The sequence below is a fragment of the Sminthopsis crassicaudata genome, chromosome 1, assembly GCF_048593235.1.
Source record: "Sminthopsis crassicaudata isolate SCR6 chromosome 1, ASM4859323v1, whole genome shotgun sequence".
NCBI lineage: Eukaryota > Metazoa > Chordata > Mammalia > Dasyuromorphia > Dasyuridae > Sminthopsis > Sminthopsis crassicaudata.
The window spans coordinates 419,779,527-419,795,753 of NC_133617.1; the positions used below are offsets into that span (position 1 = coordinate 419,779,527).

General features: G+C 34.8%; 1 protein-coding gene across 2 annotated transcripts in view; it reads left to right on the top strand.

Annotated features, from left to right (window-relative positions):
* LOC141550070 (phospholipid-transporting ATPase FetA-like) overlaps positions 1-16,227 on the top strand; it is a 131,326-nt gene that overhangs the window by 87,315 nt on the left and 27,784 nt on the right. For both annotated transcript variants that reach the window (XM_074280286.1, XM_074280287.1), the window contains 3 exons: positions 6,803-7,011; positions 9,944-9,987; positions 11,909-12,074. In XM_074280286.1, the coding sequence (XP_074136387.1) occupies positions 6,803-7,011; positions 9,944-9,987; positions 11,909-12,074 (419 nt within the window). The remainder of the gene's footprint in view (positions 1-6,802; positions 7,012-9,943; positions 9,988-11,908; positions 12,075-16,227) is intronic.

The following is a 16,227-nucleotide window of genomic DNA, read 5'->3' on the forward strand; positions in this document are numbered from 1 at the left end:
CTCGAAATCCTTATAGAGGCAATTTTCTATTGCGTCTAAAACAAAATGCAAATTCTCCAGTCTGGCTTTGAAAGACCACCATCATGTAAGCCTAACCTCTTTATCCAGCTTTAGTTCATATATGCATCTGAACTTGTAAGCATCCCATCTCCTACCAGTCCATGCAATTTATTTATACCATCCTTTCTCAATCCCTGTTGTTATTATCTGCCAATCCAATCTCCAAAGAGCACTTTTTCAAAGACTTTAGCACCTGGCCTACAGTCTATACTCTATACCCTGCCATCATCCTCAGGGACTCCAGTATTCATATTGAAGGATTATTATCAGAACCTGACAACAAAATTTTTCCTTCCCTATTCCTATAAGCCAAACATAGCATTGTCAGACTTACTACCTCACCTTTTTAATGGATTAACTACCAATAAGATTCTGGCCTTGAAATCTATTTTCTTCTTTTTCTCAATAGTATTTTATTTTTACAAATACATGTAAAAATATTTTTCAACATTCATTTTTGTAAAACTTTTGTGTTCCAAAATTTTCTCCTTCTCTCTTTTACCTCCCTCTCCCCCAAGACAGCAGAGAATCTCATATAGGTTAAATAAGTATAATCCTTTTAAACATATTTCCATATTTGTTATGTTGTACAAGAGAAATAAGACCAAAAGGGAGAAAATCATGAAAAAGCAAAAGCAAATATGCAAACAAAAAAAAGGCAAAAATACTATGCTTTGATCCACATTCATAATTTTCTCTTTCTGGAAGTGGATGACATCTTCCATTCCCAGTTTATTAAAATTGTCTTGTATTACCCATATTACTTAGAAGAGCCAAGTCCATCACAGATGATCTTGCTGATACTGTGTAAAACATTCTCTTGGTTCTGCTAACTTCACTTAGCATCAGTTCATGTAAGTCTTTCCAAGCTTTTCTGAAATCAGTCTGCTCATCATGAAATCTGTTTTTTAATTTCATTATCTCCTACGTGAGCCTATGCTGAGCATAGAAACAACTCCTGTTCTAAACAGAAAGAAGTAATAGAGAAATTCAAAAAAGATGAATTTTTTATTTTATTTCCCCCAATTACATGTAAAAACATTTTAGTTATGCATGTATATTCATTTTTAATATATTTTCTTATGAATCAATCATATTGGGAGAGAAAAATCAGAACAAAAGGGGAAAACCATGAGAGGAAAAAAAAACAAGAAAAAGAAAAAAACTGAACATAGCATGTGTGAATTTACAGTCAGTCTCTATAGTTCTCTCTCTGAATGCAGATGGCTTTCCATCCAAAGTTAACCTGTTTATCATTTTTATAGAACAATATATTCCATTACTTTCATATACCATAACTTATTCAGCCATTACCCAATTGAAGGGCATTTAATAATTTTCAAATTCTTTGCCACTACAAAAAGGGCTGCCACAAACATTTTTGCACATGTGGATGCCTTTCTCTCCTTTAAGATCTCTTTGAGACATAAGCCCAGCAAAAACACTGCTGGATCAAAGGGTTTGCATTTTAGCCCTTTAACCATAGTTCCAAATTGCTCTCCAGAATGGTTGGAACATTTCACAATTCCATCAACAATGCATTAGTGTCCCAATTTTCCCACATCCCCTCCAACATTTATCATTATCTTTTCCTGTTACCTTAGCCAATCTTAAGTTGAGTTGTGAGGTGGTACCTTAGTGTTGTTTTAATTTTGCATTTCTCTAATCAATAGTGATTTAGAGCATTTTTTTCATATGACTATAAATGACTTTAATTTCTTCATCTGAAAATTGTTCATATTCTTTGACCATTTACAAATTGGGGAATGACCAATATTCTTATAATTTAATTCAGTTCTTTATATATTTTAGAAATGAGGCCTTTAGCAGAGACACTGGCTATAAAATTTTTCCCCAATTTTCTGCTTCCCTCTAATCTTGAATGCATTGTTTTTGTTTATGCAAAAGTTTTTTAGTTTAATGTAATCAAAGTTGTTCATTTTGCATTTCATAATGTTCTAAAGTTCTTCTTTGGCCATAAATTCCTCCCTTCTCCAAAGATCTGATATAAATTATCCCTTGCTCTCCTAATTTATTTATTATGTCCCTTTTTACACTTAAATTATGCACCCATTTTGACCTTATTTTGGTATGAGGTATGAAGTGTAGGTCTGTGCCAAGTTTCTGACATTATTTTCCAGTTTTCCCAGGAATTTTTGGAAATAGTGAGTTCTTATCCCAGAAGCTAGAGTTTTGGGGTGTAGCCATATATTATTATTATGTCATGTGTATCTAACTTACTAATCCATCACTCTATATCTTAGCCAATACCATATGGTTTTGATGAGTTCTGCTTTATAATAGAGTTTTAGATCTAGTACCACTAGATATTTTTTCTTTATATTTTTTCATTAACTCCCTTAATATTCTTAACCTTTTGTTCTTCCAGATGAATTTTGTCACTATTTTTCCATCTCTATAAAATAATTTTTTTTGCCAGTTTGATTGGTATACTTGTCATTTTTATTATATTAGCTCAGCCTATCTATGAGCAATTGGTATTTTTCCAGTTGTTTGTGTGAAAAGTGTTTTACAATTGTGTTCATTTAATTCCTGGGTTTGTCTTGGCAGGTAGACACTCAAATATTTCATTTTGTCTACAGTTATTTTCCTTCTTTTCCTTTTATGCCTCTTCATATAACCAAATCTATCCTATTTACTTCCTCTCCCTTACTCTTCTTGCAGTACAATCCTTTTTCCACCCCTTCATGTCTTTTTCTTTAATACCATCACATCAAAGTCAATTTATACCCACTTTCTTTGTCTATGTATGCCCCCTCTAACTGCCCTAATAAAAAATACCATTTTTGAGAGTTACAAGTATCATTTTCCCATCTAGGGATGTAAGTAGTTTAATCTTTAAATAATGTGGATTTTTTCCTGTTTTTGTAAACCTCAGTGTTGTTTTAATTTTCTTCTCAAGTCCTATGTTTGAAGATCAAATTTTCTTTTTGGTTCTGGTCTTTTTAATAGAAATGATTGAAAATCCCTTACTTTATTGAAGATTAATCTCCTCCCTAAAAGATGATGCTCAGTCTCATTGGAGTAGTTAATTCTGGTTGTAATCCCAGGTCCTTTGCCTTCCAGAATATGATATTCCAGGCCTTCTGATCCTTTATTTTAAAGGTGCCAGACTGTGGGTCTTTGATACATACTTGAAATTTTTTCTGACAGCTTGCAATATTTTTTTCCTTGAGATTATAGTTGAAATTATAGATTGAGATAGATATTGATTATACTTCTGGAATTTTGCAATAATGTTTCTTGGGGTTTTCCTTGTGGAATCTTTTTCCAGAGGTGATCAAATGGAGTCTTTCAGTGAATATTTTGTCCTCTGGTTCTAGTGTATCACTGAAATTTTCCTTGATGATCTTTTGAAGAATGCTATCTGGGCTCTTTTTTTTTTTTTTTTTGGTCGTGGCCTTCTGGAAGACCAATAAGTTTTAAATTGTCTCTCTTGGATCTATTTTCCAGATGGGTTGTTTTTCCAATGGGGTATTTTATGTTTTCTCCATTTGATTAATTCTTAATGTCTCATAGAGTCATTAGCTTCCATTTGCCCGGTTCTAGTTTTTAATATATGATTTTCTTTGGTTAGCTTTTGTATTTCTTTTTCAATTTGATTAATTCTGTTTTTCAAAGTGTTTTCTTAAGTGGATTTTTTTATGTTTGGCCAATTGTGTTTTTTAAGGAATTGTTTTTATCAGTCAATTTTTGTCCTTCCTTTTCCAAGCTGTTGACTCTCTCTTGTATATCTCTTATTTCTTTTCCCAATTTCTCTTCTACCTGTCTTATTTGCCTTTTAAAATCCTTTATGAGCATCTCTAAGAAGTCTTTTTGGGCTTGAGACCAATTCATGTCATTCTTTGAGATTTCCCATGTGGGCATTTTGTTCTCTTCTGAGTTGATGTTTTGGTCTTCGCTGTCTCCACAAGTAGCTTTCGATAGTTAAGATTCTTTTCTGTTTCTTTCTTATTTTTTCCTTCCCGTTCTTCTCATTCCTACCATTCCTCCCATTTCTTCCTTCCTTCCTATTTTGTGACTTTTATGGTTGAGCTCTGCTCCTGGAGTACACAGCACTCCATACCAAACTTCTTATGCCACTCTGAGCCTGGGCTTTGAGCACAGAAGCACCTTGTATTTGGTGTCTTGCTCACAGCAGGGTAACCCTATCTGCTTTCTACAGACAATAGCCTGATTTGCTAGGTTGGCAGTCTCCCTTCTGAAGTGGGACTGGAGACTGCCCCAGTAAGGACCAAAGGTCTAGTTGCTGATTTGCTGTGATTAAGACCCTTTCACGGACTTTCCCAGAAGCATCTGAATCTCCCTCCTGGAATCCCTTTATCCTTTGACCGAGATAGCCCATATTTGATTCTGCTACCCTGATCTTAGATTCCTAATAATCACCTAATAAAAAACTGAGCTGATTTCATTTTACTTATGAATTTATACTGCATAATTCCATGTGGTCCCTTACTTCCCTTAGTGATCTTTCTCTACTGTTAATGATTTTGTATATTAGCAGCCATTCCAAAAGATTTCCCATCTCAAGTTCCCAGTGGCTTCCTTATCCCCACCCCAGCCCACCAACACTCAGATGATAAGATTTCTCTTATAAACCACTCCTACTTCTGCTTTGGTTCACATTTACATTCTCATTCCTTCTCATGCTCACTCCATAACAGTTATGGAATGCATTAATGGAGTTCACAAAATTAGTGTAAAATGAAATATTCCTTAGGATACTCACCCAGCTTTAACAATATTCTTCTCTACATGTTTCTTAGGTCAACTCTTTACACTGTCAAGCACTGCTTACAGAGTCAAATTGAGGATGACAGCCACTGGAAATAGTAACTTCCCTTCTTTTTCCTTAAATATCTTTCAGTTATAGCACCACACATGGCAGAGGGACATTATTATTATTCACAAAACAATCTACCTGCCTCCTGAAGTTTTAGTGTGCTCCTCGTTACAATACTAATGCCATCTTATCAATGTCTCTTGCATCTGTCCCTTCCTTTATGTTCTCAGTAATTCTTCCTGTCTTCCTTTTCCCTTTTCAGTGCCATCCTCCATACCATGCCAGATTATTCTTCCTCAGGAAGAGATCTGATTATGTCATTTTTCTCAGAACTCTCAGGGGCTCCCTACTGCCTACCAAGTGAAATTCATTTTCCTTTGCCTAGCATTCAGGTCATCCCAAAGCTGGCACTACCTTATCTTTCCAGATTTATGTCTTATTACTCTAATATGTACCATGTTCCAGACAAACCAGACTATGCTCTCTGACCTCCTCATTTATTTTTGCTCCAGAAGTATTCTTTCTCTCTAAAATCCTTTAAAATCTAATCACATGCCATATTCTAATAGCCTTACAGTTGAGGTTCGGGCTACAAAATGTCTAACTCACCTTTTGGGCTTAAATCTATGATCTTTCCTTCTTGCCACTCTTTTATAATTTTGTTTTATTTATTCTTACATATGTAAATTGTTTTCCTCCTTTAACTATTCTTACTCTTTAGAAGGTATACTCCTTCATTGATATTTTCCACCATCTGTTTTGCCTTGTCAATTATTGTGTTCTTTTAAAATTCTTCCTTGAGCAAATTTTAAACTATTCTGGGGATTCTTGCAGTAAGGATGTCCATTCTGTCTTCTAGAAGTGTAGTTGTCATAATAGCCATGATCTGTTCTTTTTGAGGTTTTTTCTTACTTTAACTCTGTAGTATTAATTCATTGCATTAGAATTCCATTTTTTCTTCTGTTGGATTTCCTATGAGATTTTGTCTTGTAAGGATTTTTTTCCTTCCCTCATTTTTTCTTTGTTGTTGTTATTATTTTATTTCAAGATTTATATGTCTTTGTTTTGAGATAGTACAGGAAATCTGGACTTAGTCACAACTATTTTTTTTTGCCAGCTTGCTAAAATTTCCCTTAGTTTCTGTAGTTCTTTATTCAATTTCTTCATTCTGTCTTTTGCTGATTCCAATTATCTTTAGTTCTCCTACATTGTTTTCCCTTTCCTCCATCAAATATTAAATTAAAGAAGAAATATTGTGGCTTGGAGATAACTGAGTTCTCAAAGGATTATGCCACTGACATGAAGTTATGTAAGGTTATACAAAACTGGGAAGGCTTTTTGTATAAGTCTTTTGACAGACTATGTTGTCTGAGGACTAGCCTAACTAGATTCAGAGAGTCTCATCACTAGACTGGTTGCTTGGTGATAAACTTTTCAGTCACAGCAATTCTTGAAGACCATCTAAGGCATAGATACTTTGCAATCTGGGTCAATGGAAGGGAACATATACCAATGAAATCACAGATTCTTGAAGTGTAAAGCAAGTTTGCTTATAATTTTTCCCAAAAGTTTTTGGGGTGAATTATAATTTTTTATTATTTAGTGCTTATTTTTTATCCACTTAAGCTTCTCATTCAACATTCCTTGGAGATCTAGGCATTGCACATTGTTGGAATTTTTCCTTTGTTTCTCTTGTAGTACAGAATATTGAATTATGTAGGTTTTTTTCTCATTTTTCTCATTGGTTCTCAAATTAATTTTATTTTTCATGTTATTTCTAGAGATTTTGTTAGATTTGGACATTTCTCTGAATTTTTGTTGAGCAGGTTTAGATTTCCCTCTCTTACATGTGTCCCCTCTACTATCTTTTAAGGAGCCCCTGGAGCAGGACTTTCCATCCCATACTGACCAGAGTTCTCTCTCTTCATTTCTCCACAGTGTAGAGATAATACGATTGGGCAACAGCTTCTACATCAACTGGGACCGAAAAATGTTTTACATCCCATATAACACACCAGCCCAGGCCCATACCACAACTCTGAATGAGGAACTAGGCCAGATCCAATATGTGTTCTCTGACAAGACGGGGACACTGACTCAGAATATCATGGTTTTCAACAAGTGTTCCATTAATGGGCGGTCATACGGTACACACAACTTACTTTCTATCAGAAAACATTTGTTACCAAGTTATAGTTGGGTATGATAAAAATCTGGCATGATAATAATATTCTTTATAAATCATCCAACCCTAAAATCAATAAATTTAAATGATTGCATGTGCTCCAAACAAAATCTAGCTCTACCTTTAATCCTTTCTTGTGGCAAAGAAAACACATCCCTACAGCCACCCTTCTCTGAATTCCTCCATGGACTAAGTCCTGGGGGAAGCCACTAAAAGGGAACAGTATGGAAAGGTAGGAAGAGGATCAGTGATTCTGACATTATTGCTTGATTTCATAAATTATGGCTTTTGTGATCATTCCATATTTCCAAGATATATAGATATATAATGTGTGTGTGTGTGTGTGTGTGTGTGTGTGTGTGTGTGTGTGTGTAAGACATGTAAATCTCCTTCCTTTAAATGTCTAAGAACAATAACCTTTTTAGTAGGAAAGGGAAGACCTTATATTAAAAAAAAAAAAGACAAAAGAATAGGCACAAATCAGAGCATTCCAATATTTTCTTGTATTCCTACCAATCTAGATCTTGTACTGATTGTCTCTGATGGATCATTTTTGGTCAAGGTGTGTACATATTTTGAGAGAAATAAGTATTTTCTTTAGTTAATGTCTCAGACAGAATCAGTTTGAATAATAATACTTGCATTATCTAACTCTCATGATTTTTATGAAGATCAAATAAAATAAAGTATGTAAAATGCTTTACAGATTTTAAGGCATTGTAAATGATTGTAATTATTATTAAGACTTATGAAGAGCCAGGAGATATTATTGTAATGAATATAAGACTTATCTCCCCCACAGAGAACATCTAGACTTGTCACCTAATTAGTCAAGGGTCAATGTTTGTTTTTTATACTCAAAAAGGACCGACGACATTACAATGTTGGGATTAAGGTACAGTGTGTGGCTGCCTAGTCCTGTATGAATTCAAAAGGCTCTACCATGAGTTGGGCACAAAAAGACCATTGAACATTTGGGATGGAACTATTTCTAGATTTGCATGTTTCTTTCATATTTCCTTTGTGCTGCTACAATTACGCTTTGTTCCGAATATATCTAATAATTATATATGGCATTTATATAACACCTTAAGGTTTGCAAAATACCACAAATATATCATCATCATCATTATTAAATTATCAGATCTTCATAACTCTTTGAGCTAGATACTAAAAGTGTTATTATCTCCTTCTTTACACATGAGGAAACTGAAATTTAGAAGTGTCATCAAAGATAACTCATCTATGGTCACACAACTATTAGGCTGGGATTTGAACTCAAACTCTTTTAATTCCAAGTCCATGCTCTTCCACTACACTAGACTGCCTCTCAGGAAAATAATAATAACTGGCATTTATACGACTTCTTGAAGTTTGTAAAGTTCTGGTGGTGCAGTCGATAGAGTGCCTAGCTGGAGTCAAATTCATCTTCCTGAGTTCAGATCTGTCCTCAGACACTTATTAACTGTATGATCCTGGGCAAGTCACTTAATTCTGTTTGCCTCAGTTTCCTTATCTGTAAAATGAGCTGAAGAAGGAAGTGGCAAATCACTCCAAAATCTTTGCCAAGAAAAAACCCAAATGGAGTCATGAAGAATTAGACACAATTGAAAAACAACTGAACAAAAGTGTTTTACATACATTGTTTTATATAAGCCTTGATATAGCCCTGTGATATAGGTTACTGCAGTTGTTACCCTTGTTACCCTCATTTTACAATTTCCATAGTTATGTAGATTATGAAAAAAATGACAAAAAAAAAAGGGACAGGCCCAAATTTGAAGTCAGTTCTTTATTATTTTAAGTCCAGAATTTTAACATCTATACCAGATTGTTTGTGTACTAGCTACACTCCTCCTCTGAATACTTATAACCCCTTTGAAGACCTAAATCACTAATAAATTCTATAGATTAATCCTATCCAGAGTTGTATCTTTATGGCATCTTCACTCATTGTATAGTTACTAACCTAAACTTTCTTAGTTAGGGAAACATAGGATGATAAAAATACAACAAACTTTGGAAGCCATCTCCTCCAGTGCATACCTATATTATCTCTAAACTGTCCCTAAGAATTGATCTAATGCATGTTCTACAGTTACTAAAAAACATGCTACTGATGCCACCTATTTCCCAGTTGTTCATTCACTTTCACCTAAAGGAGCAGAAATGGGGCCCTAATTCTCCTCCTCCAATTAATGACCAGTGTATAGGGTCACAGGCAGTGGGGAAACTCTGAGTAAAGTATAAACCCTGTCAGCCCAGAAGGAACCTGCTGACAGTGTCTGGTTCAGCTCCCCATCTCCCCTAGGGCGATCGGCCTTCCTGAGAAGTCAGGGGGCGGTGACAACCTGTGTTGTGATTGAAGCACAGTGATACCATGTGGCAAACTATGTACAATAGCAAGTTGTTTATGTGGTCCTACATGTGCTCAGTGTTGTCTTTGTTATATATTATAAAAAGGGGAAAGCCCTTGAAATAAAAGGACTCCATTTTTCCACCATCCTTGGGAGTCCCGCCTCATCATTTCTCCACTGGGAAGGTATATTTTAATATACCTTTAATAATGGGGACTCTAGAAAGCAGTGGTACATTTTGCACCCCAGCTTGGGGACTCTAGAAAGCAGGACATAATAGACCAGACTTTAGGAAGGGAGGAAAAAGGAGACAATTTTTAAGTGAGGTTTAAGTGTGAATGAAGCACTTCAAGATCTAGTAATGAAAGAATCATGTGTAGAGGCTTACAGATTCTCTTTTAATTTTGTTTACCCTCCTCCAGGCAATTTGTAATACACTGTTACTTGATTTTTTTTATTAGATTCTTGGGTTGGGTTGCAAGATGTCTGGCATATAACTCTGGGTCAGAATGACATCCAAAATCCATTTCCCAACAGGTGATGTCTATGATATGACTGGACAAAAGATGGAAATCACAGAGGTGAGAGATGACATCATGATTCCTGGAGAAATTCACATGCAAATTTCAAGGCCTGTGCCAACATATCACAAAGTGACCCCCTGACACAAGCCTACTCCTGAAATGGGTACATGTCCCGTTACACAACCTGGGCACACACATACCACTTTGAGTTCCTAAAACTTACCTACCTCTCTGACATGAGATTCCATGATAATGAGTATGGATCTCACTAATCCCTGCCACCAAAGGCCTTGTGACATGATTATACACATCCCACTTTGGGGAATACTAGTAATTAGAAGAGAGACTGGTTGCTTCAGTGTATTCCCTATAGTTAGGTTTCATAGAAAAATGAGCTTGTTCCCTTCAAGATGTTAGATGTTTGGCAATAACATTTGTTTCAGCTTCCTTCTCTCCCAGGTTCATCCAATTAATTTAAAAATTATCAGGAAGAAGTGTAGAAAAATAAAAGAGGAAAGCAGGATCAGATTCCAAAAAGGGAAAAAAAAGAAGAGATGGATATTTTACTGCAAGTCAATAAATGTGTCCCATGCAGAAAACAGAAAAAAAGAAAAAGTACCTTCTGACAGAGATTATAATCTGGACAGAGGAGAGTCATGCCAGCAAATAGTTAAATAATAATAAAAGATAATATGTTATTATATATAATAGTACAGACAATGCTATAAGTTAGAAATAGAGACAACTCTTTGGATCTAAGTGGTCAAGAAAAACTTTTATGACTAGAAAGGTCAAGAAAAGAGGAGTTAAAATATGAGCTGTGTCCTAAAGGATTAATAGCATTTAAACGAGTGGAAAGGCATTTCAAATGGGAAAAAAGCATGAAAAAAATATACAAAGATGTAAATTTGTATGGAACAAAAGGGAACTTAGAATATTTAGTAGGGAAAGGTGTTGAAATTATTGGGAAGAAAGAAAGATTTGAGGAGTGAGGGAAAGAAAAATCGGTCATAATACTAGATGTTTAAGCTTAATGGTATTGTTGTAAGTAATAATGAAGTAAAGTGAAGCTGATTTGTGGAGAAACGATTAATTCTGATTAAAGCATGGTAAATTTGAGCTATCATCAGACAGTATATCCAGTGGTGCTGTCCAACAGGCAGGTACATTTGTAGAGCTGGAATTCAAGAGAAGGCAAAACAAGGAACACAGATTGAGATGATAGCTAAAGTTTAGGGGATGAATGATCTCTGAAGAAGACTATATGATAGTGGAGAAAAGGCCAAACACAGGACTGAAATGAAAACTTATATTTCATGAGTGAGGAACCAGTAAAAGTGATCAGAAAGGGGAGGAGGAGAATAAATCTAGTGGAGCAACTTAATGAAAGAGAGAATGTATAAGGAGGAAGTGTTCACCAGTGACAATTGCTGCAAAGAGTGCAAAGAATGAAGACTAAGAAAGTCTTGGGATATGTTGATTAGGATAATAATCAGTGTTTACTCGAGTATTTTTTATAGTGGGCATAAATGGTGGAGGAGTGAATGGACCAAAAAGCAATTGTAGTGATTATTCTTTCCAAAAAAAACTGATGGGATGGAGAGTGACAAGATAGCAGCTCAAGGAATAGCAGTTAAAATTTTTGGGAGTGAGAAAATCTTGTAGAAGAGAAGGATCTGGTAGAGAAGGAAAGATTGAAAATGCAAAAGAGAGACAGGAGATGGTTACTAGAATGAGTTCTGATAGAGGCAGGATGGGATGTAATGAAAAGTTAAAAGGTTTACCAGGTCCCTGAAGCAGTGGGAAGATAGAGCAGGGTACTAGAATTGAACTATAAGACTTAGAAAGAGAGCCCGGTAGGAAATGTTTCCAAAGACCTAGAAACTAGAGTATCTAGATCAGCTAAAGAATCCAGACATTTCCCTAAAAGAGCTTAACAGTAGCTGCTGGAATGATTGTTCTTGCCCTTGTGTTGTAGGAAACAGAGAAGGTTGACTTCTCCTACAATAAACTGGCTGACCCCAAGTTTTCATTTTATGACAAGACTTTGGCAGAAGCAGTAAAAAAAGGAGATATAATGGTCCACCTTTTTTTTCTCTCCCTCTCGCTCTGTCACACAGTGATGTCAGAAGAGAAAGTGGAAGGTAAGAGAAGGGCTGGGACTCAAGGTTATATAACCAATTGCAAAGTTCATGGGGCCAAGCTTTGAATTCTCAAAATCAGTCCCTCCAATTGAAGATCTCTCCAGTTAAAGATCCTATCTATTGTGGAGACAGATACCAGGAGATGGTTCAAGATTGATCTCCTTGATAATATCTTACAATTTAAATGCCTCCCTAAACATATTAATTTCTTATGTCTCCATCATATTTTAGCAATCTGTTATCCAATCTTTCTCTGAAACATGTGCAGGATGGCACTGTAAAGCAATGAGACTGAATCTTCCATAACACACCCGAACTTTTATGTTCAAATGACTGTTATTCTTCAAAGTGTCACATTTAGAGATTACCTACTTGTATGGTTCTTTATAAACCTTAGTCAGACATATAAATGTGAGTTATTAACAATAATAGTTATACTTATTTCAGTACTATATTTAAAGGATCTTTGATTTCTTCAGTATAGTCACAATACTTCCTGATAGCAACTCTTCTCCATGCCTAAATCAACAGTTTAATGAGTTTTTCTGGGTGAATAAAGCAACCATCAATGAACCTTTTGGTAATGAAACTCTTTAAACCTATGCTGTCTTCAGAGGAGAGAGAGACAGAAACAGACAGAGACAGACAGACAGAGAGACAGAGAGAGAATCCATTACTGAGATCATAATAATAATATTGCTTTAAGTTTTTAAAAATGATTTTCTCACTACAAGCCTGTGAAGTAGAATAGTGCAAATGTTATTTCATTTATTCTACAGGTAAGGAAACCAAGACTCACAATTTCAGTTATTGTTTTCCATACTGGAAACCTTTGCAACTAAATAAAGCCTTGGACCTGATATCCTACCAGCATAGTCTTCAAGAGCAGAATGTTACCTCAATAATATAATGAAGCATTAGAGTAGGGTTTACATGGAGAAGCAATAATATTATTATTATTATTATTAATGCCTCCTGTTTATGTAAAACCTAATTTTCAAAATGCTTTCATATTCATTTCATTTGGTTTTTATATTAGCCTGATTAGGTACAAGAGATAGACATTACTATTTCCATTTTAGTGATTAAGAAATTGAAGAATACCAAAGTTAAATGATTTGCTCCAAGTAATATAGCTCATAAGAGTCAGAAAATAATGGAACTTATATCTTTTGGGTTTTGGCTTAATGCTCTTTCCACTACATGACACTGCTTCTCTAATGTTGCCATTGAAATGATGCCATTGCTCTAAATAATTTTTTGTTTTTTTAATTAAAACTTTTTATTTTCAAAACATATCATGGATAATTTTTCAACATTATTTCTTGCAAAACCTTTTGTTCCAATTGTCCCTCCCTTTCCCTTACCCCCTCCCCTAGATGGCAAGTAATATGTTAAATATGGTAGAAATGTATGCTAAATCCAACATATGCATACATATTTATACAATTATCTTGCTCCACAAGAAAAATCAGATCAAATAGGGAAAAATGAGAAAGAAAATAAAATGCAGACAAACAACAACAAAAAAGAGTGAGAATGCTTTGATCCACACTAAGTCCCCACAGTCCTCTCTCTGGAGGTAGATGGCTTTCTTCATCACAAGATCATGCAAACTGGTCTCAATCATCTCATTATTGAAGAAAGCCAAGTCCATCAGAATTGATCATCATATAATCTTGTTGCAATATATAATGATCTCCTGGTTCTGCTCATTTCACTTAGCATCAGTTAATGTTAAGTCTCTTCGGCCTTATTTAAAATCATCTTCCTGATCATTTCTTATAGAATAATATTCCATAACATTCATATACTATAACTTATTCAGCCATTCTTCAACTCAGTTTCCAGTTTCTTGCCACTACAAAAAGGGCTGCCACAAACATTTTTTATTAAAGTTTTTTATTTTTCAAAACATATGCATGGGTAGTTCTTCAACATGAACCTTTACAAAACTTTGTGTTTCAATTCCTCTTCTGTTTCTACTATGCCCTCCCCTAGATGGCAAGTAGTCCAATAGATGTTAAACATGGTAGAAATATATGTTAAATCCAATATATGCTTACATATTTATACAATTATCATGCTACACAATAAAAATCCAATTAAACCAGTTAAAAACAAGAAGTAAAATAGAATGCAAGGAAACAACAAAAAGAGTGAGAATGCTATGTTGTGAACCACACTCAGTTCCCACAATCCTCTCTCTGGGTGCAGGTGGTTTTCTTCTTCACAAAACCCCTGGAACTGGTCTGAATCACTCATTGTTGAAGAGAACCACATCCATCAGAATTGATAAGTGTATAATCTTATTGTTGCCATATACAATGATCTCCTGATCCTGCTCATTTCACTCAGTATCAGTTCATGTAAGTCTCTCCAGGCCTTTCTGAAATCTTCCTGTTGGTCATTTCTTATAGAACAATAATATTCCATAATATTCATACACCACAATTTATTCAGCCATTCTCCAACTGATGGGCATCCACTCAGTTTCCAGTTTCTGGCCACTACAAAAAGGGCTGCTACAAACATTTTGGCACATACAGGTCCCTTTCCCTTCTTTAAGACCTCTTTGGGATATAAGCCTATGACGAACATTGCTGGATCAAAGGGTATGCACAGTTTGATAACTTTTTGAGCATAGTTCCAAATTGCTCTCCAGAACGGTTGTATCTGTTCACAGTTCCACCAACAATGTATCAGTGTCCCAGTTTTCCCATATCCCCTCCAACATTCGTCATTATCTTTTCTTGTCATCTTAGCCAATCTGACAGGTGTGTAGTGGTATTTCAGAGTTGTCTTAATTTGCATTTCTCTGATCAATAGTGATTTAGGGCACCTTTTCATATGACTAGAGATGGTTTCCATTCTTCATCTGAAAATTGTCTGTTCATATCTTGACCATTTATCAGTTGGAGAATGGCTTGAATTCTTATAAATTTGAGTCAATTCTCTATGTATTTTAGAAATGAGGCCTTTATCAGAACCCTTGAATGTAAAAATAATTTCTGTTTATTGCTTCCCTTCTAATCTTGTCCACATTAGTTTTGTTTATACAAAAACTAAAAAGTTTTTTAAGTTAAAAAACTTAATATAATCAAAATTATCTATTTGGTGTTCAATAATGATCTCCAATTCTTCTTTAGTCACAAATTCCTTCCTTCTCCATATATCTGAGAGGTAAATTATCCTATTTTCTTCTAATTTGCTTATATTATCACCCTTTATGTTTAAATCATGAGCCAATTTAAACCTTATCTTGGTATGTGGTGTAGATCAATACCTACATCTGGGCTCTTTGATGATTTCCTGTAAAATAGTGTCTAGGCTCTTTTTTTCCATCATAATTTTCAGGAAGTCCAATAATCCTCAGATTATCTCTCCTAGACCTATTTTCCAGGTCTATTGTTTTTCCAAGTAAATATTTAATATTTTTCCTATTTTTTCATTATTTTTTTTTGGTTTTGCTTGACTGATTCTTGATATCTCAATGAATCATTCATTTCTGTTTGTTCAGTTCTGATTTTCAATGAGTTATTTTCTTCATTAGCTTTTTTTACTTCTTTTTATATATGTCCAATTGAGTTTTTGTTTTGTTCTATGTAATTTTTTTCCATTTTACTGAGTTATTTTCTTTTTCCAATTCACAATTCCTATTTTCCTGGGAGTTCTTTATCTTTTCCAATTCACAAATCCTACTTTCCTGGGAGTTCTTTATCTTTTCTAATTCACAAATTCTGTTTTCCTGGGAGTTATTTATCTTTTCCAGTTCACATTTCAGGAAGTTATTTTCTTTTTCTACTTTATCAAATTTTTCTTTTAGTGAATTATATGCCTTTTCCTTACTCTCTTGCAGAGCTTCTCTTTCCTTTCCCCATTTTTCTTCTAGCTCTCTTTTAAGATCTTTTATAATTTCTTCTACAAAAGCCTTGTGTAATAGGAACCAGGTTACATCCCCTTTGGGGTTTTGTCTGAAGACTGTCTGCTATTCTCCTTGGGGTTGGAAACCTTCTCTCTTTCTGTATAGAAACTATCAATGGTTAGAGTTCCCTCGGCTTTTTTACTCATTTTTTAAAAAGCCCTTAGGGTCTGCCTTCATGGAAAGGAGGTTACCAGCTTCCTCTACAGAACAAGGATAGATGGATAGTCG